This window comes from Nuphar pumila, chromosome 5 (assembly GCF_984573655.1).
Source record: "Nuphar pumila chromosome 5, dmNupPumi1.hap1.1, whole genome shotgun sequence".
Taxonomy (NCBI): domain Eukaryota; kingdom Viridiplantae; phylum Streptophyta; class Magnoliopsida; order Nymphaeales; family Nymphaeaceae; genus Nuphar; species Nuphar pumila.
Genome location: NC_143253.1, coordinates 121,171,601 through 121,198,642, shown reverse-complemented (window position 1 = coordinate 121,198,642; position 27,042 = coordinate 121,171,601). Strand labels below are relative to the sequence as shown.

General features: G+C 36.8%; 2 protein-coding genes across 2 annotated transcripts in view; both read left to right on the top strand.

Moving 5' to 3' along the window:
* The first annotated feature begins 1,544 nt into the window (after positions 1 to 1,544).
* LOC149838423 (ethylene-responsive transcription factor 3-like) lies at positions 1,545 to 2,282 on the top strand. The gene has a single exon (XM_090006562.1). It carries the CDS (start codon positions 1,665 to 1,667, stop codon positions 2,157 to 2,159), a length of 495 nt encoding a protein of 164 aa, XP_089862688.1. The 5' UTR covers positions 1,545 to 1,664; the 3' UTR covers positions 2,160 to 2,282.
* Positions 2,283 to 7,584: 5,302 nt separating this feature from the next.
* LOC149838422 (protein disulfide isomerase-like 2-3) overlaps positions 7,585 to 27,042 on the top strand; it is a 31,969-nt gene continuing 12,511 nt past the window's right edge. The window contains exons 1-3 of the mRNA XM_090006593.1: positions 7,585 to 7,733; positions 7,992 to 8,150; positions 9,446 to 9,559. Coding sequence (XP_089862719.1) covers positions 7,608 to 7,733; positions 7,992 to 8,150; positions 9,446 to 9,559 — 399 coding nt within the window. The 5' untranslated portion in view covers positions 7,585 to 7,607. The remainder of the gene's footprint in view (positions 7,734 to 7,991; positions 8,151 to 9,445; positions 9,560 to 27,042) is intronic.

Here is a 27,042-nt window from a genome sequence, read left to right as displayed (position 1 = left end):
CTGCCGCAATAATGAATATGCATCGAACTACTAATGATGCCATAAATGATCAGTTATCAGACGATCCATTTCCAAGATAGATGGGTCCCATAAGGAGGGAAACCCAACAACTATGCCTTTGGGACATCTTCTTTGGGTGGAGATTGAGGATGGTATGTGGTGGCCTGTGCAGGTTAGTCGATTACAAGACTTACCATCGTTTTGAATGCGTGAGTTGGGCTAAGAGGAATTGTGGATGTTGTTGATACTAACGAGATTAGGAAATAGATGCATATAGATCGCATGAGCATACTTTGAAGTAATAGATTTTGTGATCTCTCTCTCTAAAAAGAGGAAGAAAAGAGTTTGTGGTTGTGCTTTAGAGTCAGGAATATACGTGCAAGAAAATTTGGGTATTATTGATTTTATGTTAATTTGTTTGATATTGCATGTGAAGATTGTGGATGAGGACTCATCAGGTGCAAGGAATACGATTAATGAGGGAGCGGTTCTTGCACGTATATATGGAAGCTACCAACAGTGAGTACAATTTTCCCTCACTGATTCTGTTAAGCACTTGAGAATGGCAGCTATAATCCATATTTGAGAAAAAAATATATTTAGGGCAAATATCCAATTCGTGATCCATATTCGAGGCAAAAAATCATATTTGAGACAAAAATCTAATTTGAGATCCATATTGGGGGCAAAAATCCAATTTGAAATTCTTATTTGAAGCAAAAATCTCATTTGAAATCCATATTTAGAGCAAAAATCCAATTTTAAATCTATATTAAGGGAAAAAATCATGATTTTTAGATATAATTTTGTAATTGGATTCATATCCGAACAAAAAACCATAATAAACTTGTTAAAACGTGTAAAATGGTAGACGGATTGGGTCATACGATCCAAAATAAATAATTTGACCCATTATCCATAACTATCCAAGTTGTCATCATCAAACAATGGACATTTAGAGCTAGCATTTGAGTACGGTCCAAACAAAACGGTGGACTTGAAACAGTTGTTATGGAACGAACTCGTTCATTTTGTTCAACCCTAGACAAGCCATCAAACATACCCAAAGGGTACAGTGAAATAGCGTTCCATGGACACGGCAAACGTGGGTTCTATGCATCCGCCACATCCATTGTTTGATCACGATGGCGTTATCACGCCCCGTATTCACCAGCAAACAACAGCTAAATAGCATGTCCCTGTGACAGCGTACCATCAGAAGTAAGTATAGGATGAGGCCATATCCTAACCTGGATCAATCATAACAAGGGTCCAGTTTGAAGTTGTATGATGTGTAAAACTGTCATATTTCCAAGATTGATTAGCATGCAGGATCTGAGCCACAAAATAGAAAATGCATCTGATAAGGATATGGATGCAGGACAATGGTCCGATCCATATTACCAGGTCCAATCTGATACAAAAGTGTTGACGGGTCTAGAAGCATGTGGATCATCACAGGACCATTTTAGTCATTTCAAAGATTGTTCGTACCCTTGGTTACTCCACAAATTCTTATTAATAAATGGGTGGTGGGTAGGGGGACGTTCGAGACCTATCCACCATCGGAGACCAGAAACGAAGCGAGCGAGAGAGGGAGGACGGAACGCCGGCCGGAAACTTTTCCGGCGGCCCTTAACGGAGCGTAGAGAGTCTCTCCGACGATGGGGAAGAGGGGAGGAGCGGCCGTGGCGAGGTCGGAGAGCCGGTTCATTGGAGTGAGGAAGAGGCCCTGGGGCCGATACGCCGCCGAGATCCGTGACCCTATCAGAAAGACTCGGCTTTGGCTCGGGACCTTCGACTCGGCGGAGGACGCCGCCCGGGCCTACGACGTGTCCGCCCTCGCCCTCCGCGGCCCGTCAGCCAAGACCAACTTCCCGTCGGACGAGCGGGGACCGACGTGCAGCAGCCTCAGCAGCACGCTTGAGTCGGTGGGAAGGCAGCCGACGAGGGTCAGATCCGAGACGGGTGCGAACCGTTCGTTGGCGTCTCCTACCGGGGACGGGTGCCAGAGCGACTGCGATTCGTCGGATTCGGTGGTGGTGGACGACAACGACGACGACGCCTTGTCCGGTAGGTTTGGGTTTCTGTTCGATCTGAACCTTCCTCCTCCTCCTGAGTGTGGTTTTGGTGATCTGAACGTCGAACTCTGCCTCTAACCGCATCTCTCTCTCTCTCTCTCTCTCTCTTGTTTGGGACCATCTTAATAATTTGTGGGTGTAGTGAATCCTATTAGTATGGTTTCTGCTTTTTGGGTGTTTAATGTAATCTTCTTGATGGTTCGGAAATTCTTCTTCTTCTCTCTCTCTCTCTGAACTGTGAACAATCTTGTGTGTGCGTGCGCGCGTGCGAGTGCATAGGTGTGAACGGTGTTGAAGAGGCAGGCATATTCCACTAGAAATGCTAAGCTGCGGGTCGGAAGTCTTCGGTGGTAGTTGACGATGATTATGTTGGGCTTTGACCATAGCTAGATGGTTAGATAACACTGTCATAACCAAGGAAGGGGTCTCAGGTTCGAATCTGACAAGGGCTACCCCTTAGCTTTGCCTATCAAAGAGGGCAAAAATAAAAGGTTGGGTAGGTTTAGTTTAAGGTTTGGTGAATAACGGGTCTGTCATACACATATTTGAGTATGAACTCGGTATAAATCTTATTTTATTTATGTTTTATATTGTATATTTTTTAAATAAAAACTTATAAATGGGGCGAATATTTTGTACTAATGAGAGTTTGAAACTATTGACCAGAGATCGTCGCCTTTTTCACATTATTTTTAATTTTGTAGATCGGAGCCTGCACATGTGATCTAGGCTATTTTTTAGTACGAAATGAATTTTGTATCATGTGATTATGCTGTGAAAACAAGTTTTTCAAGAGCTTTAAAAATCAACGGCTCATAATGTACATCAGGGAAACATGATCCGACGTCTGATCCTTAGTAAACCAATCATGATGAAGGCATCTATGTGGTCAGATTTCGTTAAAACACCTTGCACACAAGATTTTTTTGTTTCGATGGTTCCGTACCTTTCGTTAGTACCAAATATTTACTCTTATAAATGTGATTTCTAGAGTTTCTAAAAGAATATAAAAGTTAATGGTCTATATTGCATCAGAAGGTTGCAATAGGAAAAGATCTAGTTTTTTCATTGAAAGAATTAAAGCCAAAGCATTTGTATACCAATTAATGATGCTAAAACACATCTACAACATCAGATTAATCAGAAAATACCTACAACTATGACTTTCTAAGTAGTCCTTACCAGTCCATATTGAAATCAAGGAGGACACGTTAATTACTCATTTTTTTCTTGAAAAACTTGTTTACACATGCAACCACATGATCTCCATAGACAGATCCAGTCATTTGAATATCTCCATAATAAAATAAATATTTGTGTAGTACTATATTATCTACTATTTAGTAAAAAGTCATAGTTGCAAGTGTGATCTACTTGAACAAATACCAAACGTTTCAAATTTTTGTTCGAAAACACTTTCGATCGAGTATCAACGTCGATGCCAAGTTTGTTTTCATATCATAACATTTTGGTTCAGTGGACATTTTTTTTGTTATTTAAACAAATGCATAAATATCAAAATATTATAATCTAAAACATGTTTTTTCACTAAATAAACTATCATGTCATACATTATATAAGAATAGAAGCTAAGGCACTTAGAAAGTAGGGTTTGTAAATGAGCTGACCGAGATGAGCTTGAAGTGTTCAAACTTGGGTCATTAATGTGGTGAGCCAGGCAGAGTTCGAGCTCATAATCAGACCGAGTTAAATGAGCTGATTTCAAGCTGGCTTGTTTATAGGAAATACATTGTTTTAGAGCTGGAAGAGGGAGGATTACTAAAAAATACAAGGAAAAGATGTATAAATAGATTTCTTACTACCTAACGAGCTTATATGAGCCGAGCCGAGCTGGGTATCTATTGTTCATATTCAGCTTGCCGAGCCTATTTTACGAGTATGAACGAGCTCTTTGTGAGCTGAACATGAGCCAAGCCATGAGCGGCTCAGCTTGTTTCCCAACCCTACTCGGAACCAAAGCTTTTCTAATTTATAGTTTTTTAGAATAACATGAATTGCCTTCATAGTAATAAGATTGTCTTTATGAAGAACTATCAACTAGTTTGGTACTTATTTATAATGTAATATAAACAAGTTTACACTAGAAATGGTTAGTGTTGCCCAAGCAATTGGGATGAGTTTCTTAAACAATCGATATTTTTTATTTATGGTTTTTTAAACGAGTTCTACACCGACGCACAGTACAGATACACTTGATACATTAGTGCATCGAGTACCAAAGCAATTGTCGTACATCTATTGTAGTATTGTAGTGCCATAACTAGTTGGTATATGAAAAAATATGAGTTTATGATTTACATAGAACTTGTAGGCACGAGTTTATTGATTTACATAGAACTAAGCTCCTAAAGCTAAAAATAAACATTGGATTGTATTGTATTTAGCATGTTTTATTTATTAATTTCATGCATCAAAAGTTGACCCCAAAGATAAGCTGTTGATTTTTGCCATCTTGAAAATACAATCTTGTGGTGTATTGTATATGATTAAATATAGTAACTAATAAATAAAACATGTTTTTTAGGGAAATAAATAAACCATGTTAAACATATCTATATGGATATATAGATCTAACATTTGGTAGCAAAGGATGTACAACCATATGGAATTAAGACTGATTTGAGAAATTAATTGTTATCAATTATAGACATTTCAATAATTTTGTAAAAATATTAAAAGTCTCTTGCAATACTCACAAAGTCCACATGAAAACTTTGAAAAGAGTCTAAATGTGCAAGACCTTTGGTTCTATATGAAAGTGACCTCATCAACAAAAAAGCTTTGCTTAAACCGCAACAATAAAACCAAGTCCATCCTCCCTGTTTAGACCTGTTTCCTTTCACACGCCCATATTCCAATACAATTCCATTAAACCAAATCCAGTCCAATATCTTATGCTTTAGAGCCAAAACCAAACCTAATATGTGACCTACCTAATTTGATCCATTCAAGCCCAAATACCCTCTTGGACCCACCATACAAATCCATCATTGAGCCAACTAATTCATTTTATCTTAATCCAACCACTGCCTTAAACTCAATAATACCCATGCAAACTTATCCACTACCTAAACAACCCTTGAAGTACTTTTTTTGACTCCGGTGGTGTAAACTTGGATACGGTTACTTGTAATTGAACCCAAGAGTATTTGCAATTGGATCTTTCTATCATGATCCATATATTGCAAAAAGACCCATTTGGCATTGTTTTACGACAACCACTAAGAAGCTGTTTGGCCCACATGCTTTCTATATTCACATCACCCGCCCAATAAATCTTCCTTCCATCAGCATCTTCAGATCAATGCTTAATAGATCCACACCTGTTGGATTGGGATGGCAGTGGACCTTGGTCGGGGGACAAGGTCTCCACCCCACCCTGTTTCAAAATCCGAACCTCCATCCCCACACAGGGATGGATTTTAACCTCCACCCCCCGCCTCCATCCCCGGTCCAAACGGGGGTGAGGCGGGGCCCCGTTTCTCCTTAGTCTATAGTCATCCCTTAAAGGATTGGGGACGGGGCGGGGCTAGGTACGTGGGGATTGGGACGGGGTGGGGAAAATGTAAGTCCATCCCCGCCTCCGTCCCCGCACGAGGATAGATTTTAACCTTCATTGATCCCCGCCTCCATCCCCGGTCCAAACGGGGCGAGGCGGGGCGGAGCCCCATTGTCCCCTGGTCCACTGCCATCCCTACTGTTGGAGATTGCATCACTTTCATGTTTCTCATAAATTGAGCGAAACTGAACAAAGCCCAAGTGAAGCACAAACTCGAGGGCAGGTCTCCGCCAACTCGGGGAGAATGATACAAGAGCGCTCCACATGAAAACGGGGTCCAAGAGATTCATTTGGATTCAACTTTAGTTTAATTTTTTTAATTGAATCTTTTCTATGTATTCCAAAAGTAGATTTAAGGTTCTCTCTTTTATCCTATAAATACTCTTCATATGGATTATTGCAAGGAGTTGATGGATGAAACCTTGTTAATTTTCTAAATTTTATGTATTAAATTATTTCACATTTCCATTAATTTATGCTTGCTTTGATTTTTGTACGTAGGAGTAGAATACCACAGTTTTTTTTCTGCATTTTCGGAATGAAAGTGCATCAATACCTGACTCGACTCAAACCTGAATACCCAAAAAATTCCAATCAGAACATTATGTGGGTTGGGTTTAGGATACAATTTTGCCTAGATATCCAACCAGATCTGCTTGACCTGAGTATTTTATACGTATTTTTCATTGTAAATACAAGTTTTAGATACACTAATTTATATGGGTCGGGTTTGGGATTCACTTTTTTGACAGACATAATCCAGGTTGGGAACCTGAACCCGACTAGTTATTCTTTGAGAGGGTTCCGCTAAACACTGACCCGACCCATTGACAGACCTACCCAAAAGCATTATACGGTAATACCACATTTATTAAAAGAAGCTCAAAATCAAGGTTTTTTCACATGGAAACGCTGCAACACGATCAAGTTAGATCCCAATCTGGATATAGATCCGATGCCAAACACTGATCCAAGTTAGAAAGAATTTGAATTTGTAAATCCAAATCCGAACTTGGTGGGCACGTGCCATGGTTGGCAAACTGGTCGAGTCAACTCGTGACTCGCCCGAGTTGTCTCGAATCGGGACCTAATCTAGTTAAAAATGTAATATTACTCGGTTAGGACCAAACTCGGCCGAGTCTCAGCTCCCACGTTGAAAATTGAAATTTCATTAACTAAAGACGTGTTTTGGTAAAAACATTAAATATTTTTTTCTAAAAATTAAAAAGGCATTAATTAAAAGCTTTCAATTTTTCAAAGCTAGATTTTGAAAATATTATTACTTTCAAGTTTCAAAGTTGCATTTAGTGTTGCTACGTGGATGATAATTTATTAGCAAGAGCGAGAGATAATTAAATGATAATATTTAATAGTGAAATATTGGTAGTAATCAGTTATTTGACCAAAATTATTATTTTAATACATTTAATTAACTCTCATGCGATTATTTATATTTTTTGAAAATTTAAAAAAACGTTTTCTCTAAAAAAGATTATGTTTAAAATATAAAATATCATGATTATAATGTGATATGATATTTTGAGAATAACAAACTATTTTTAATTCAAATAGTCAAAATGTTTTTTTAATATTTTTATAAATAAATAAATTATATATATATATATATATATAGTTTTTAAAGTTATGGTTATTATTCTATATAGACCTAATATGTCATTTTTTTATTTTTTTATCATAAATTACATATTTTTTAATAAATTAAATAAAAATTATTGACTCGCCCGAGTTACCGAGTTGACTCATCCGTGTAACAAGTTGTATGTGGCCGATCCGATACCGAGTGCCGAGAATGCCAACCATGCGTGGAGGTTTCCGATTGGTCCTAACACGCATCTTCCTTCCATGTCCCTTTCCTCCCCCCCTTGTTTCCATATATATTTCCTGGAGAGGCTAGATGGGTGCGTTCTCACCACCTACAGAAAGCCATGGGTATGTCTACCACGTTTCTGCCGATCTTCTTCTTCCTTATTTTCTCCTCTCCATTAGCAGCCTCTCTGTACGGGCCCTCCTCGGACGTTGTTCTCTTAAATCCCTCCAATTTCAAGTCTAAGGTGATGAAACTAAGCGCACATGATCATTCTCTCTTAATTTGCTTCGTTTTACTGGCTTTATGTTCTTCACCGTCGGGAGTGCAAATCTTTTTTGCTATTTTGATGGGAAATGGTAGCTATCCACAACGGGAAAGTGGGTACTTGTTCGGGTTTTGATCGCTATCTTTATTGGTTTGGTTTTCTTGGATTATGCGTTTGTTTGTTGGATGTGTTATTTGCTCTGGTTTGATTAATGATCACCTTAACATTTGATTGCAGGTTTTAAATTCAAACGGAGTTGTTTTGGTTGAATTCTTCGCTCCATGGTGTGGTCATTGTCAAGCACTGACTCCTATATGGGAGAAAGCAGCAACAGTTCTCAAAGGTGTAGTAACAGTAGCAGCTCTTGATGCCGATGCTCACCAGTCTCTTGCTCAGGTTGGACATCTTGATCCTTTTTTTCATTTCTTTGTACAGGTGGGATTTTAGTTGATGTTTTTTTTAGACGGTGGTAGGGGAGGTTCCTTTGCTGGCAATTTTTGTAGGATGCTTTGTATTGTTGTTTGTATGCTTACATGAATGCATTGTTGCTTCTAAAAATTGTCTAGAACCATTGGTGAAGATAAACTATTTTGTGAAGCTTATGCATAGTTCTTCTTTGAAATTCTACAGGAAATAGTCTCTTTGAAAAAGAGTTTCGGGTGTGTATAAATGCATTGTGTAGATTTTTCTGTAGTTGTTGGTTAATTGCATGTTTCGACTCAAGGTTACATTTTTTATGCAATTTACATTGTTCCTGACTATGTAAACCATAAACAACCCACTGATTCCTTTCAAGGTTAAATTAGTCTTAGCTAGTTTATTAGAGCATAATTGCTAGAAAACAGGCAGTTGTACTGGCACGGTTATAAGGTATGGGATATTGCTTCTAGTACTTGAGGAGTTAAAAAGTTTTAGGTCATTATTAATTGAAATGAACATTTATATGACTTAAAAAAAGTTTATTCGATTTTCTAATAAACATTAGTACTGTTTCTAAAAGAATCGGTGCAAGTTTCTAAAAATTAATATGAATTATATATTTTTTATTAAGATACCTACAAACTAAAATGGTTAAATATGCAAATTTTTTTGCTATGCCAAAGGAAAACCTACCTTCATTGACTGTACATTGGCAGACCTTCGGTTGGTAAAACCCTTGAGGTCCCCCCTCCCTAGGTGGAAGTGTTCCCAGCTTTGACCTTGCGTAAAGGGATGCCTCCCATGGGTTTCGAACTTGTGTTGTCCCATCAACTTGGTGACATTAACAAGTTGCCCCTTCTCAGATCAGTGAAGCCCTTGTGGACATTAAATATGCATATTTGATCAATCATTATTTCTTATAATTATTTGTCATAATTTTTAAAAGAATTGATAAACGTAGTGATCGTAATAATGAAATTGTTATTTGTATGTGAAATGTTGATATAAACGAGTTTAATACCCTTTTATATTGAAATAGAAAGAAGTTTCTTCTAGAGGCGGTACATGTTTCCCAAGTATGCCGGATGTTTTTTAATCATTTGATACTTCTGTTTATGGCTTCTTAAACAAGTTTTGTACATGATAGAGCTCACTCCAGTAAATTATTGATACAACAATATACTTTTTATTTTAATAGTACAATATTATTTTATGAGATGAGAGTTCCGTTTTTTTTCTTTTCCGGACTAAAGATTACTATTTCTTTGTAGGAGTATGGGATTAAAGGTTTTCCAACAATAAAGTTGTTTTCTCCTGGCAAACCGCCAGTTGACTATCAAGGTGCAAGAGATGTGAAGCCCATTGCAGAATTTGCTCTTCAACAGGTTTGTCTTCGGAGTAGCTAGAATATCTTGGGACATATGTCCAATTTTTTCATGTATATGTGTATATATTCTGAAGATTGAATAGAGAGCTGCTAACTTTGATGGATTTTCATGGATGTCAACAAGTTCCACAAATTTATACCCACAACAAATTTAAAAATGACATGGTGGCTTCTGGATTTTATTCCCACCACGGTGTACATTTGGCTATTTTATTAGGAGTAAAATAATACACTTATAAACTTTTCTTTGGAGAGTATCTTAGTGTGTTTTTTATAACATTGCTAAAATGCCTACGGTGGTGACAATTAATGCATTCAATCACCATGTCATATTTGCATTTGTTTGGAGTATAAATATGTGGTGAGCTCAAGGTTGTAAGTTATGTCACATAGGTGCGGGTGCGGCGATGCGGCACTTTGAAAAAAACTTGGGTGCGGGGGTGCAGGAGGGTACATATATATATATATATAATTTTTTTAGCTGTTTTAAGTTTACAATTAACACTAATGAAATAAAAATAATTATCATATCATCAATTCATCATGCATAAATTCATGAAATAAATCAAATTAACAATCTACAATTGTTATTTCTCGTCAATAGAAAATAACACCACAATTAAATCAACTTAAATATATTATGACTACACTAAATGAACTAAGAAAAAAGAAAACATTCAAACAAGTCAAACAAAAAGGAAGTAAATTATACTAATAAAAGAAGCAAACAATGCATTTTTGGCCTGGGCTCAGCAGCAGGGCTGGGTTCGGTACTTGCGGCAACGAGGGGAGGAGGAGGAAGGAAGAAGAAGAAAAAGAAGAGGAAGTCGAGAGAGAGAGAGAGAGAGAGAGAGAGAGAGAGAGAGAGAGAGAGACCCTTGTCAAAGGAGAGGAGGGGTCGGGGAGGGCCGTCACTCTTGGAGGATGAGAGGGGGGTCGGGCAGGGCGGCCATTGAAAGAGGAGGAAGAGAGGAGGGGTCGGGGAAGGGGGGAGATGAAATCGTGCCCTAAACCCCCACCCCCACCTCCTCTTAATTTTTTGTTGGTCCAAAATAAACTCGGTTAGAGTTGATCGAGTCTATTTTGGACACATGTAACCTTGGGTGCAGTTGACTGCACTGGGTGCCACACTCAGACTCGCGTCGTGTTGCATCGACGCGGATGCGACACCCGATTAATCGAGTTCTTGTGATATAGGTTGTAAGTATTGTATTGTTACCCGTATCGGTCGGGCCCAAAGTAACACCGTATTGTATCATAAATTTTTAATTATTTTTTTAAAAAAAAAATCAAGAAAAATAAAAAAAGCAAAAATTATCACATATGAATCTTTTATGTTTCTATGAGCTGCATAAGACATCATCAAACATCAACTATCTCATGAGAACAATGTAAAATATTAAATATCTTGCAATTAAGAACATGCCACAAGACTCATACTTCCATATTACATAAACAAAAGTAGTATGACAATAGTTGCACTCGATTTTCAATAGGTTTTCACTCATTACTTGAATACCCCATTGCCATGCCGGATCATCTTATGCCATTTTTGTTGGAGTGTTGAGTTTGATTTCTACTTTGATACAAATCTTTAATCTTTTTGGAGAGTAGCTTTGTAATTTTACTTATAATAAAGATTTTTTACTTTAACCCATTTTCTTGAGTGAAAAAATAGTGGAAATGCATTTTTTTTTTACCTTAACTCACTTCTTTGGGTGAAAAAATGGTGAAAATGCACTTCTAATGGCTTCTAGACAAATGGAGAAGTCGGCTATCAAAAGGTATTTAAAAGTAATTTTTGGCCTTTTTAAAGTGTGCTGAAGTTGTATTGTATGATACACCTTGTATCATACGATACAATACGATACATGGGTGTATCGTACAATACACCTGATACGGGTGTGGCAAAACCCAAAAGTTACGATACTTATAACACTGGGTGAGCTTGTTGATGTTTATGTAAAGCATGGTATTCATTAAAATGAGTTTACCATGTTCATATCACATAGGAAAAGGTACCATAATCACATTCTTTCAAAAAATAGAGTACACATATTTGAAAAATGTAAATGTAAATGTGTGTGTTAGAAAATGACATATATATGTATATACTTGAATATATATATATATATACATACTTTTTGTAATACAAGAGTATGTATATGTATATATATATATATGTATATAACTATATATTTAAAGTATATACTTATATTCTTGTAATACTTTTTTATTTATTTATTTTTGTAATTTTATCTTTCTTATTTTTTGTCTTTTTGTCAAACAGTCATAATTGACTAGAGCTGTTGGACTGTCAAAACAGCCAACAGCCTTTTTGTCAGGTTCTGTCAAACAGTCAAAATGTTGACTGTTTGAATAGAGCTGTTGGGCTACTCCCAACGGCTCTAATTAGAGCTGTTGGGAGTAGCCCAACAGCTATCCCAACAGCTATTTTAATAGCTCCTCTCATGTAACCTCTCTATAAATAAGGGCATGCTGCCCATTGTAATTTATATACAAAGGTAGAGGGTTTTACCTCTCACATATTCAGATTCAAGTGCATTTATGCACTATTCTTATGTTTGTGCTGTGGAGCATTTTGTATGCTATTTTGGTTTACCATATTGGGTGAATGTATGTTTTGTCAAGTTGTTTGTAGACTTGATTGTGTGAAAGACTCTTTATATGGTATCAGAGCTTGGTGTATGATCAACCGTGCATTGGTGAGCTGCCTCGTAAAGCGTGCCTTCTTTCTTTCGTGATTGGTGGTTCCTTTTTTTCTTTGGATTCATCATGGGTGAATTTTTTCCGCACAATACAAGCAACTCCAACTTCATTCCGCCATTCAAACTTGAAGGAAGCAACTATAACATTTGGGCGGGACACTTGGAGACATTCATCAAGGGTCAAGGTTTGTGGGGATTTGTAAGAGGTACTATTCTTGAACCCACTCCCAAAATTACATTAGGTGAAAATGACGTTGAGACTAGTCTTGAAGAAAAAAACAAAGCCATGGAAGAATACTACAAAAAATTAGATGAATGGGAAATGAAAAATGCCAAAATTCTTTCATGGATGCTTAGTGGAGTTGAGACAAAAATTGCTTCAAACCTTTTGTGTTACAAAAAGGCAAATGAAGCATGGGAATATCTTAGAGGTATGTTTACCGAAAAAGATATGGCTCACAAGTATTATCTCCAAGAAAAAGTTAGAAACATTAAACAAGGAGATAAGAATATAAGAGATTATTTTATGGAGTTATCTTCCATTTGGACCCAACTTGCCCAATTTGAACCCAAATGGGAAGGAAAGTGTATAGAAATGCGGAGAGTTCAAGTTGAAGAAGAGAGACTTTTCGCTTTTCTCTATGGTTTGAGACCCGAGTTTGAACAAACAAGGGCCTCCTTGCTATCATCTTCATCACCTCCTCCTATTCATGAGATTCTCACTAAACTTAGTGGAGAAGAGACTAGGCTAAACATGAGTAAAAATGTTAGTGTGCTTGCTACTTCTAGCAATGGTCAAGAAGAGTATTGCGCACTTGCCGCATCAAAACCAGGACACTATATCAAGCCATATAAACCTCCTCATTTTAATAAGAATCGAGGAGAATCAAAAATCATTTGCCATAATTGTAATGAGCCCGGTCATATTAGGCCTCAATGTCCTAGATACAAATATAGGCCTCAAGAAAAGCGTGTTGCGGCTGCACCATCAAAACAAGATGAAGATACTTTGAATCTCAAAGACCTCACCAAATCATTATCTCAACTGACGGAGGCATTACAACCACTGCTTAAAGGATCTGCCTTAGGAGCGGCCATTGCAACCTCTTCTACTCCTGGTATGTGCTCTTGGCTTCTTGATTCAGGAGCTTCTTTTCATATGACCCCACATAGATCTATACTATCCGAATGTCAACCTAATTCAAATGCATCATTTGTTTCCATTGCCGATGGTACTGCCTTGGAAATAGAGGGTGTTGGAATTTTTAAAAATGATTTGTCAAAACATAACAACTTTTATATTCCGAAAATAAGACTTATACCAAAACTTCATCTTAATCTACTTTCTGTTTCTCAAATCTCGGATCATGGATGTGATGTCATTTTCTCATCAAGTAAATGTTGGGTGCAGGATCGCCAGTCCGGGAAATTGATTGGGGAAGGTTCTAGGCAAGGATATCTCTATTATATGGATTTCCTTTGTATTCCAAAGGAATCATTTTGCAACACTGCCCAAACAAAAGACATACGGACTTGGCATCATAGACTTGGGCATCCAAATATAAGAAAATTAAATTTTGTACCTATTACCAAGAATCTTTGTAAAGATAATTTTGAATGCAAAGAATGTTTACTTGGTAAAATGAAAGTCTTGCCTTATGGTCAAAGAACTTTTTACTCCTCAATGCCTTTTGAATTAGTTCATTCGGATGTATGGGGTCCTGCTCCTGTAGCCTCTAAAGGCGGATTATCCTACTATGTTGTGTTTATTGATGACTTCACTAGATATTGTTGGATTTACTTTCTTAAGTATAAATCAGATGTATTTGCAACATTCAAAACATTCCATAACATGATTAAAAATCAATTTGAAAGTAAACTCAAAATTCTCAGAAGTGACTCTGGAGGAGAATACTTGTCAAATTAGTTTAAACAATTTTTAGAAAATGAAGGAATTTTACATCAAAGATCATGTCCTAGAACCCCACAACAAAATGGAGTTTCAGAAAGGAAACACAGACATATTATGGAAACTACAAGAACTCTTCTTATTGCTAAAAATGTTCCAAAAAATCTTTGGGCTGAAGCTGCATTAACCTCAGTATATCTTATAAATAGGATGCCTTCCAAAACTTTATCTAATGAAATTCCTTTTGAAAAATTATTCAAATATCAACCTGACTATCAAAGACTGAGAATCTTTGGTTGCAAATGTTATGTTTTGAATGATAAAGGAGATAAACTATCTTCTAAAGCTATTTCATGTGCGTTCATTGGTTATTCAGAAACACAAAAAAGGATTTAAATGTTATGATACAAAAAATGATAAACTTCTCATTTCAAGGAATGTTAATTTTGTTGAAAATGAAAGTGGATTTGAAGAAAACATGTCGGAAGACATAAACTCTGATTATTCTTTCATGTTCAAACTATTGTCTAATGATGAAAATATTTATGTAGAACCTCTTATTGAAAATAGAACAATAGTTGAACCAATAGTATACACTAGAAGAAATCGAAATGCATTCAATGAAGGTGTAAATCAAAGTAATCATGAAGCATCAGAAATTCCTTCAGAACAAACCACTATTCGTAGATCAGAACGAACCTCAAGAATCCCAAATAAATTTGTGTCTTATGATTCATTCTCTCCTAAACATAGAGCATGTCTTATAGCTATCCACTCATATTTTGAACCCTCATGTTACAATGAAGCAAAAAATTTACCTGAATGGATAAAAGCTATGCACATAGAATTACAAGCTCTTAAAGATGCTAATACTTGGGAAATTCTGGATTTACCTATAGGAAAAAAGACAATAGGTTGTAGATGGGTTTTTAAAGTAAAAACCAAAAGTGATGGATCCTTGGAAAGGCATAAAGCCAGATTAGTTGCCAAAGGATATTCTCAAGAATACGGAGTAGATTACGAAGAAACTTTTGCTCCTGTTGCCAGGATGACCACTGTTCGAATGCTTGTAGCTATTTCAGCTATTAAAAATTGGAATATATTTCAAATGGATGTTAAAAATGCATTTTTAAATGGGAATCTCAATGAGGAAGTATATATGGATATTCCACCTGGATTAATAATTCCTTCAGGTAAAGTGCTTAAATTAAAAAAGGCATTATATGGCCTCAAACAAGCACCTAAAGCTTGGTTTGATACTTTTAACAATGTTATTAAAAGGTATGGTTTTAAACCATGCTATACTGATACAGCTTTGTTTATCAAGAACTCTTCTGCTGGTATTATAATTTTACTTTTATATGTTGATGATATGTTAATTACAGGTAGTGACAAGGAGGGAATCAAGAAAGTAAAACAATTTTTGAAAAATTCTTTTGAAATGACAGATCTTGGGTTTCTAACATACTTTCTTGGTATAGAAGTTTCATACTCTAACCGAGGATACATATTGTCACAAACAAAGTTTGCTTCAGATATTATTGACAGGTCAGGACTTTCAGATGATAAAGTTGTTGATACTCCAGAGATTGTTGGAATGAAAATGCGAGCCGATGATGGAGTTCCTTTGGACAATCCAACTCCCTTCAGACAGCTAGTGGGATCTCTTATGTATTTAAGTATTACAAGACCAGACATAGCCCATGCTGTACATATAGCCAGTCAATTTCAACATGCTCCAACATCAGCTCATATGAGTGCAGTCATGAGAATTATTAAATACATCAGAGGCACTATAAATAAGGGAGTCTTTTTGTCCTCTTCTTCCTCCTTAGATCTTATTGCATATTTTGATGCTGATTGGGGAGGAGATCCAAATAACAGGCGCTCAACAACTGGTTTTTGTATATTTCTAGGTGAATCTTTGATTTCATGGAGGTGCAAGAAACAACAAAAGGTGTCATTATCATCTACAGAAGCTGAATATAGAGCAATGGCAACTACTACTATGGAAGTCGTGTGGCTCAAACAACTGATTTCAGATATGGGGATTCACCTTCAGAATCCTACAAGATTATGCTGTGACAATAAGAGTTTGATATACATTGCTCGAAATCATACATTTCATGAAAGAACTAAGCATATAGAGATGGATTGCCATTTTGTTCGTGAAGAATATTTGAAGAAGACTATTGATCTTCCCTATGTGACATCAGAATATCAACTTGCTGACTTCTTCACCAAGGCACTATGCTCACCAAGATTCAACTTTTTACTTGACAAACTTTCGGTGATTTCACCATAAGTTTGAGGGAGACTGTTAGAAAATGACATATATATGTATATACTTGAATATATATATATATATTTATATATATATATATACATACTTTTCGTAATACAAGAGTATGTATATGTATATATATATGTATATAACTATATATTTAAAGTATATACTTATATTCTTGTAATACTTTTTTATTTATTTATTTTTGTAATTTTATTTCTTTCTTATTTTTTGTCTTTTTGTCAAACAGTCATAATTGACTAGAGCTGTTGGACTGTCAAAACAGCCAACAACCTTTTTGTCAGGTTCTGTCAAACAGTCAAAATGTTGACTGTTTGAATAGAGCTGTTGGGCTACTCCCAACGGCTCTAATTAGAGCTGTTGGGAGTAGCCCAACAGCTATCCCAAGAGCTATTTTAATAGCTCCTCTCATGTAACCTCTCTATAAATAAGGGCATGCTGCCCATTGTAATTTATATACAAAGGTAGAGGGTTTTACCTCTCACATATTCAGATTCAAGTGCATTTATGCACTATTCTTATGTTTGTGCTGTGGAGCATTTTGTATGCTATTTTGGTTTACCATATTGGGTGAATGTATGTTTTGTCAAGTTGTTTGTAGACTTGATTGTGTGAAAGACTCTTTACATGTGTGTGTGTTTTCATCTATGGTCTCTTATAACACTTTCTAGTTCAGTCATATTTTATTTTTACCGTTTTATGTGCAGAGTTTCTATTCAGATTTTTAATACCAACAAATGTCTTGCTCGTTTTCTTATTCATATGTTTCAGACTCAAAAGTAAAATTATGGGAGTGAATGAATTTTGCTCAGCTATTGAGGCGAGTATCCTGGCTTTTGTTGCACATTTAAGTAGTAAACATATTATTTAACACAATGTGAAAGCTTGTTCTTGGTCTAACGTCCTGTTAAAATGTAAAACTGTACATATATGTATATATAATAATATTATATTATTATTATATATATATATAAATACATTTTTAATTTCTTTCTTTTCTGTATTTTTTTTCCTTTATTTTTATTTTTTGTCTTTATGTCATCTAGTTTAGTTTGAACTAGAATGACTGTTGCTAGTCAAGTCCTGTCCAGACTTGACTAGCAATAGAGCTGTTGGACTTACACAGTCCAACAGCTCTTAATAGAGCTGTTGGACTGACACATTCCAACAGCTCTAAATAGAGCTGTTGGACTGTGCCCAACAGCTCTATTGAGTCCTCTTTCAGCTGTGTATATAAAGGGGTGCAGCCCCTCTTGTATTTCACTCCAATGCTTCTTAAGCAATTGGTTTTTCATATCAATAAAGAATACATTTTTATTTTTATTTTGTTTCCAGTTATACCCTTTTTAAGGGTTATGCTTTAGTGTCATTCTTGACACTTGCTCTTGTTAATCAAAGCTCGTGTTTCGAAGATCCCCATTTCATTTCATGGTATCAGAGCCGCGGAAGTACTAAATCTTGAGGAAAAGCTGCCTCGGTTTCCGTGCCCGTTTGCAAAAGTGTTCGCCACTTGAAGAGAAGTGTTTTATCACTTCATTGGAGAAGATTTCACATCTTGTTGTATTGTTTTTTTTTTCTTTCTTTCTCATTTTCCTTCTTGTTTCTCTTCTATCCCTATTCTTTCTCTCCTTGTAATCGATGGATGACAATGATAAAGTCACCATCATGCCTATGAAACTAAGCGATACGAACTATGTAACATGGGCTTCAATCATGAAGCACCATATATGGGGAAAAGGCTTATGGGGGATTGTGGATGGTTCCGATTCGGAACCTAAGCTATCTCTTACTAAAAAGGAGGGAGATAAAGACGTCCCTCTATCGGAAGAAGAGAAAATCAAGGCTATTGCCTCATACGAGAAGAAATGGAAAGAATGGAGAATATCTCATGCGAAGATAATGTCATGGCTTATCAATAGCGTTGACATTAAAAAATGCTCAAGTCTTGCCAAATTTGATCATGCCGATAAGGCATGGGAATACCTTAAGAATATGTATTCCCTTAAAGATATTGCACACGTGTGCAACCTCCAAGAAAAAGTTCGAATGATGACACAAGGAGACAAAACTATTCGTGAATATTACAATGGGTTGTCCGAACTTTGGGAAGAACTTTCCCTTTTAGAACCAAAGTGGCATTGTGCCGAAGACATCGAGCTTCGTCAGAAACAACTCGATGTTGAACATTTTTACCAGTTTATCACTGGATTAAGGCCGGAATTTGAAACCACTAAATCGGCCCTACTTCACCGGGGAAAAATTCCTTCTATTGTTGAAACTATTGAAGAGTTAACAATGGAAGAAAATCGTCTCCGAAAAGGTTCTTTAAAAATTGAAGATGATTCTGTTTTAGCCGTGTCTAGACCAGGGAATCATGTTCGATCATATAGGCCTCCTCACTTTAACCGACAAAATGGTGACTATGATAAGAAAAAAGTTATTTGTCATCACTGTCATGAACCGGGACACTACAGGCCACAATGTCCCAAACTTAAGGAATGAGAGAAAAAAGAGCTGCAATTGCTGGATCGGAGCCTAAAGATCAGGATGCACCAGTTTCCCTGGCCCAACTAATGGAGATCCTTCAGCCTCTCATCAAAGGTGCCTCTTCCTCATCTGAAGCTTCAACCGGCGCAGCAGCCTCATCTTTTTCTGATTTAGGTAAAATTTCTTGGCTTCTTGACTCTGGTGCATCTTTTCATATGACCCCAAATAATCAAAGTCTATCCAAATGTGTTAAAAACAAAACAAGTGTGTCAAAGGTCTTTACTGCTGATGGGACTTCTCTTGAAATAGAAGGAATATGAGATTTTGAAAAAATTTATAAAACAATTTTTTTTTTATTCCAGAAATTAGACATGTTCCCAAATTAAATTTAAATCTTTTATCTGTATCTCAAATTTCTGATTATGGGTGTAATATTTCTTTTTCTTCTCATGGTTGTTGGGTACAGGATCGCCAGTCAGGCAAGCTGATTGGGGAAGGCCATAGAGAAGGAGGACTCTATTACATGGATTTTTTGGAAATGCCGAAGAAAGCTTTTTGTTATAATATTCAAAAAATAGAGTTGGAACTGTGGCATAAGAGACTTGGTCACCCACATATAGCCAAAATCCAACATTTTCCAAATCTAGGGAAATTTTGTAACTCTGAATCATTTGATTGTAAAGATTGTATTCTCGGCAAAATGAAAAGATTACCATTTCAGAACAGAACCTTTTTCTCTTCAAGACCACTTGAATTAATACACTCGGATGTTTGGGGTCCTGCACCAGTAATTTCTAAAGGAGGATTTGTTTACTATGTTATTTTTGTCGATGATTTCTCCCGACATACGTGGATGTACTTTCTCAAACATAAGTTTGAAGTATTTTCATACTTTCAAACTTTTCATAATATGGTTAAAAACAAATTTCAAAATGATATTACTATTTTTCGCACAGATTCAGGGGGAGAGTTTTTATCCACAGATTTTCAAAATTATCTTAAATTGCATGGCATCACACATCAAAGATCTTGTCCTTATACACCTCAACAAAATGGACTGGCAGAACGAAAACATCGCCATATTATAGAAACCACTAGAACTTTATTAATAGCAAATCAAGTCCCTAAAGACTTTTGGGCAGAAGCTGCCTTAACTGCCACCTATCTCATTAATAGGATGCCATCTTCTTCGTTACAAAATATCACTCCCATTGAAAAACTTATGAACATTTCTCCAGACTACTCTAGATTAAGAATATTTGGGTGCAAATGTTTCATATTTACTGACAAAAATGATAAACTTTCCCTTCGTGCGATTCCCTGTGCCTTTTTAGGATATGCTGAAAACCAGAAAGGTTATAGATGTTTTGACTTCAAAAATAATAAACTATATGTGTCTAGAAATGTTTCCTTTCTTGAAAAGGAGAGCTTCTTTGATTTTAGAAAATTAAAAGACGTCACTGAGTACTCCTTTTTGCTAGATCTAACATCAACATCTGATGAATATGACCTTGATTGTAACTTTGATGATGATCCAAGAATTATTGATCTTAATGTTGAAAATGAAGAAGTTCATAGAGATACTAGTATTCAATATTCCAGGCGACAAGAGTCTAATACTCCATGTGCACTTGAGAAATATTCTAACATTCCAACTAGACAATCATCCCGAATCTCGAGGCCTCCAAAAAAGTTTGTATCATACGAGTCTTTCTCACCCACATATAGGGCAGTTATTGCATTAATTCACTCATATGAAGAACCATCCACATATTTTCAAGCAAAAAATGATATCAAATGGATAGAAGCCATGAAAGTTGAATTAGATGCACTTGAAAAGGCTTCTACATGGAATATTCAAGATCTTCCTCCAGGGAAGAAAACTATAGGATGTCGATGGGTTTATAAAATTAAAACCAAGAGTGATGGTACTCTTGAAAGATATAAAGCCCGTTTAGTAGCCAAAGGTTATGCCCAAGAATATGGGATTGATTATGAAGAAACCTTTGCTCCGGTGGCTCGTATGACTACTGTCCGAACCTTAATTGCCTTAGCTTCTATCAAAAAATGATCTATTTTTCAAATGGATGTCAAAAATGCTTTTTTAAATGGAAAGCTAGTTGAAGAAGTATATATGGAACCCCCTCCTGGTCTAAGTATTCCTAAGGGTAAAGTCCTTCGCTTAGAAAAAGCTCTTTATGGACTTAAACAAGCACCAAAAGCTTGGTATGATAGGTTTAGTCGTGTTATGATTGATATTGGTTTTCAATTCTGTTTAACTGACACTGCTTTGTTTATTAAGAATTCTGATGCAGGGATCATTGTGCTTCTTCTCTATGTGGATGATATGATCATCACCGGAAGCGATAAACAGGGAGTTGAAACAATCAAAACACTTCTTAAATCTCATTTTGAAATGACTGATTTGGGCTTGTTGAGATATTTTTTAGGCATTGAAGTTGCTTATTCTCCTAGAGGATATTTATTATCTCAGACTAAATTTGCTTTTGATATTGTTTTCAGGTCTGGTATTACTGATGATAAGAAAGTTGACACTCCAGAAGTTGTTAATGTTAAAATGAAGATTGATGATGGAGAACTTCTTGCAGACCCTACTCCTTACAGACAGCTTGTCGGGGCACTTTCCTATTTATCCATTACCAGACCAGATATAACACATGCTGTTCATACAGCAAGTCAATTTCAACATGCTCCTACTTCTGTTCATATGGGAGCAGTCATGCGTATTATCAGATACATCAAGTCCTCTCTTTCACGAGGACTTTTCTTATCTTCCTCCTCTTCTCTTGATTTAATTGCATATACTGATGTTGATTGGGGAGGTGATCCCAATAACAGACACTCAACCACTGGCTTTTGTGTCTTTTTAGGGGAATCATTAATCTCGTGGAGGTGTAAAAAGCAGCAGAAGGTATCTCTCTCATCCACCGAAGCTGAATACAGAGCCATGGCAACCACGACCATGGAAGTAGTTTGGCTCCGACGACTGCTTGCTGACATGGGAGTTGAAGCAACAAAGGCTTCACAAATGTGTTGTGACAACAAAAGTGCGATCTACATTGCCAGTAACAGAACATTCCACGAACGCACCAAACACATCGAAATGGATTGTCACTACGTCAGAGAGGAATATCTACACGGGATAATTGATCTGCCATATGTCACTTCAGAATATCAGTTAGCAGACCTCTTTACAAAGCCTCTCGCTGCTCCCCGATTTCACTTTCTCTTAGACAAACTTTCGCTCATTGTACCGTAAGTTTGAGGGGGAGTGTTAAAATGTAAAACTGTACATATATGTATATATAATAATATTATATTATTATATATATATAAATACATTTTTAATTTCTTTCTTTTCTGTATTTTTTTTCCTTTATTTTTATTTTTTGTCTTTATGTCATCTAGTTTAGTTTGAACTAGAATGACTGTTGCTAGTCAAGTCCTGTCCAGACTTGACTAGCAATAGAGCTGTTGGACTGACACAGTCCAACAGCTCTTAATAGAGCTGTTGGACTGACACATTCCAACAGCTCTAAATAGAGCTGTTGGACTGTGCCCAACAGCTCTATTGAGTCCTCTTTCAGCTGTGTATATAAAGGGGTGCAGCCCCTCTTGTATTTCACTCCAATGCTTCTTAAGCAATTGGTTTTTCATATCAATAAAGAATACATTTTTATTTTTATTTTGTTTCCAGTTATACCCTTTTTAAGGGTTATGCTTTAGTGTCATTCTTGACACTTGCTCTTGTTAATCAAAGCTCGTGTTTCGAAGATCCCCATTTCATTTCAGCTAGGAACTTCTAGCTAATGCTTCTATGTTATTTCACACACCAGTTATGGCTACTGTACAATGTTGGCATTTTGCTACTGTAGAAGAAAAAACTTAGAGAATACTCAGAAACGAGAGAGAGAGAGAGAGAGAGAGAGAAAGACCTTAGAAACTTAATTAGGTCTAATCTCGTTTAGTTTAAATAGAGTTTAGCCAAGAGAGTAAATTTACATTAGAGTCCCTCATTATTTATAAAATACCAAAAACAACTTTAAGAATAAATAAACTTTCGACTTATCTTAACACTCCTCCTCAAGCTGGAGCATAGATATCAATCATGCTCAACATTTTGAGAAATTGGACCTGGCAAGAGGCTTTGTAAAAATATTTGCAACTTGATCCTCAGATATTACATGCTTGGTAGAGATATGTCCAACTTGAACCATATCTCTTATATAGTGACAGTCAACTTCAATATGTTTTGTCCTCTCATGAAATACCGGATTATTGGCTATATATGTAGCTGCCTTGTTATCAAACATCATCACCATAGGTGAAGAAACCTTCACTTGAAGATCGGTCAACACAATTCGAACCCACATCAATTCAACTACCGTTTGGGCCATTGCCCTATATTCTGATTCGACACTCGACCTAGCAACCACAGTTTGCTTCTTGCTTCTCCAAGAAATTAGGTTACCTCCCACAAATACACAAAATCTTGTGGTAGATTTTCTATCCTTTATAGACCCAGCATAATCAATATCAAATTCAGCAACTACCTCAAGGGTACCCCCTTTCTTGAATAATAACCCTTTTCCAGGAGAAGATTTTAAGTACCTGAGTATCATCATTGTAGCATTCCAGTGTACTTTGTCCATGAATTGGCTAACCTTGCTTACAGCCAGAGCAATATCAGGTCTAGTCACTGTCACATATAATAACTTCCCTACCAGTGAGCGATAGTTCCTGCTATCAACAGGTTTTGACCCCTTATCCAATAAATGAACTTTGTGATCCATGGGAATATTTGTTGGTTTAGCGCTCAACATTCCTGTCTCTTTTAATAAATCAAGAACATACTTCCGTTGAGACAGAACCACACCCTCACTGCTCCTCGCCACTTCAATGCCCAGAAAGTATCTAAGGGAACCAAGGTCTTTTGTAATAAAATATTTTTGAAGATTAGCCTTCGTAGCTGCAATATCTTTCATGTTATCTCCTGTAAAGTTGATGTCATCCACATATACCACCATAACAACTATGCTTGAGTTAGTTTTCTTAATAAATAATGTGTGGTCTGATGCTGACTTATTAAAACCAAATTTTGACATCACCTCAAACAACTTTTGAAACCATGCACGAGGACTTTATTTTAGACCATATATCGCCTTTCTTAATCTGCACACCTTCTGACACTCTCCCTCAACCACAAACGTAGGAGGTTGTTGCATGTAGACTGTCTCAAACAGATCCCTATATAGGAATGCATTTTTCACATCTAGTTGACACAAACTCCATCCATGATGAACGACTACAGAGAGAACGAGAAGAATGATGTCCATCCGTGCTACGGGAGAAAATGTCTCAAAGAAATCAACACCATATGTCTGAGTATAACCTTTTGTTACTAACCGGGCTTTGTATCTTTCAATTGAACCATCTGCGTTGTACTTAATGGTATATACCCATTTGCATCCAACAATGTCCGCATCCAATGGAGGATCAACAAGATCCCATGTCTGTTGAGACAGTAAAGCATCCATTTCATCTTGCATAGCCTGCTTCCACCTGCTATCGAGTACTGCCTTTTGATAATTCATAGGAATAGTTTCAGCAGATAAAGCTGAAATAGATGCTTTCATCTGATTACCAATTCTGACATGTGACACGAACTGAGACATAGGATATAAGGTACATTGTCGTGTCCCCTTTCGTAGAGCGATTGGCCTGTTATCATTAACAGAAATGCCATTGCTACCAGGAGCACTTACCTCAAGCGAAGAAGAAGATGGAGGCACTGGAAGATGTGGAGTTCTACGCACATACACCAATGGAGGATTGTGAAACCGTGAGGTAGAATGAGTTGGAGGAGGAGTTGGATTCGGTAATAGGGGCACCGATTCCAAAGGAAAAGGAGGAACATGAAGAGGAAATGAGTCATCTTGATCAACTTGCATCCTAGCACCAGTACTGGAATAATATGGAATAAACTCCAAGAAAGATACATTTGTACTGACATACTCCCGACGAGAAATCGGATCATAACATCGATACCCTTTTTGATTTTTGGGATAGCCTATAAACATACACTTAGTGGCTTGAATGACTAATTTATCATGGTCAAGTCCGAGTCTGTTCACAAAACAAACACACCCAAATACCTTGGGCGAAAAAGAGAAGAGAGGTACATTAGGATACACGATTTGCAAAGAAATTTGGTCGCCCACGGATGATAAAGGCATGCGGTTGATCAAAAAACAAGTCGTGGTAACCGTATCACCCCAATATGAAGCAGGAATATTTGATTGAATCATAAGGGTGCGGGCTACATCAAGGAGATGCTTGTGTTTTCGCTCAGTCACCCCATTTTGTTGAGAAGTATAGGCACAAGTGGTTTGAGGTTGAATGCCATGATCTCGATAAAATTGCAACAATGCTTTTGTTTTAAATTCAAGGGCATTATCAATGCGAATAATCTTGACAATGGATTCAAACTGAGTTTTTATTTCAATAACCAATGATTTGAGGATACTAGGAACTTTAGATCTTTCTTTTATTAAGAACACCCAAGACAACTTCAAAAAATCATCGACAATAACAAGATAATAACGACATTGGGTCCTGGTAGGAATCTTACTCCCTATACATCTCCGCATGAAAAAGTTCAAAGACTTTATGACTGGACTGACTCTGACTATAAGGAAACAAACTCCTATGATGCTTGCCCAACTGACATGCTTCACACTGGAATGATGTAGTCGATGAAATTTGAGGAATGACATGACGAAGGTTCGACAAAGACGGATGTCCGAGACGACGATGCCACTGAACAGGACTAGAGAAATCATCGACTACAGCATAAATGTTTTCCACGGGGTGATGTAGATAGTAGACTCTATTTTCTTCATAGCCTCCACCAATCTTCTTCCCCGTCAGCAAATCCTGAAAATGACAACACACAGGATCAAATATCACCCTACAATTTAGCTCTTTTGTAAGGCAACTAATAGAGAGTAAACTTTGAAGAAATGAAGGAGCATGAAGGACATTGTTCAACTGTAAGGAAGAAGATATAGAAACATTTCCCTGACCAATAACAGGGGAGGAACTCTTATCAGCTAATGAGACACCCGATGTGCAGTAATAGCATTTAGATCTTAAAATTTTTGAGAATTTTTGCATAGATGTCTAGATGCACCAGAGTCAATAATCCACTTACTATCATGGGGAGAAAGATGGTCTTCTGTTGAGTAGGCCACACCAGCTACAGGAGAAGAAGAACTTGAAGGACGATGAACAACCAATTCATCATATTCTGCACGACTAAGAGTGATGCAATCACTGGGGAAAGTGGTGTCATTGGCTACTTCTAATTTAGTAACATTAGCTTTTGGAACATTAGGCTTCAATGGAGAAGAAGCAGACCGTCCATGTTTATCCGAATAACGATCTTCTAAATGTTCTGTTTTTCCACAAATGGTACATTGGAGTTTACCTCTACCTCCCATACCTCTTCCACGACCTCTTCTTCTAACATTCAGAGTATTTCCTCGTCCATAACTAGGTGGAACAACTAAAGCAGATGACTGAGATGCAAGTTGAGATTGTGGAAGAGAGATGACAAGTCTACTCAACCGATTGTATGCATCAACAAGAGTAGGAACATCAGACCCAGTTAACATTTGTACTTTAGCAACTGAGAACTCTGAAGATAGGCCTGTGAGGAACCGAGCAACCATAGTCTGTTCTTGATGATCCTTTTGTTGTGAACAACCCAGTGGTCTATAAGCATTAAGTCTTTCAAAAGCAGCTTTGACGGATGCATAGTACTGAGCCAATGTCTGATCACCTTGCTGCAAATTATATATTTCTTGTTCAACTTGGAGAATACGACTCACATTAGTCTCTTGAGAGTACGTATCTCGAAGATTGTCCCACATCTGTTTAGCCGTATTGTAGTAAATTAGTCCATCTGCAATATGAGGTTCAATGTTATTCATGATCCATGACATAACACTGTCATTATCTTCTTC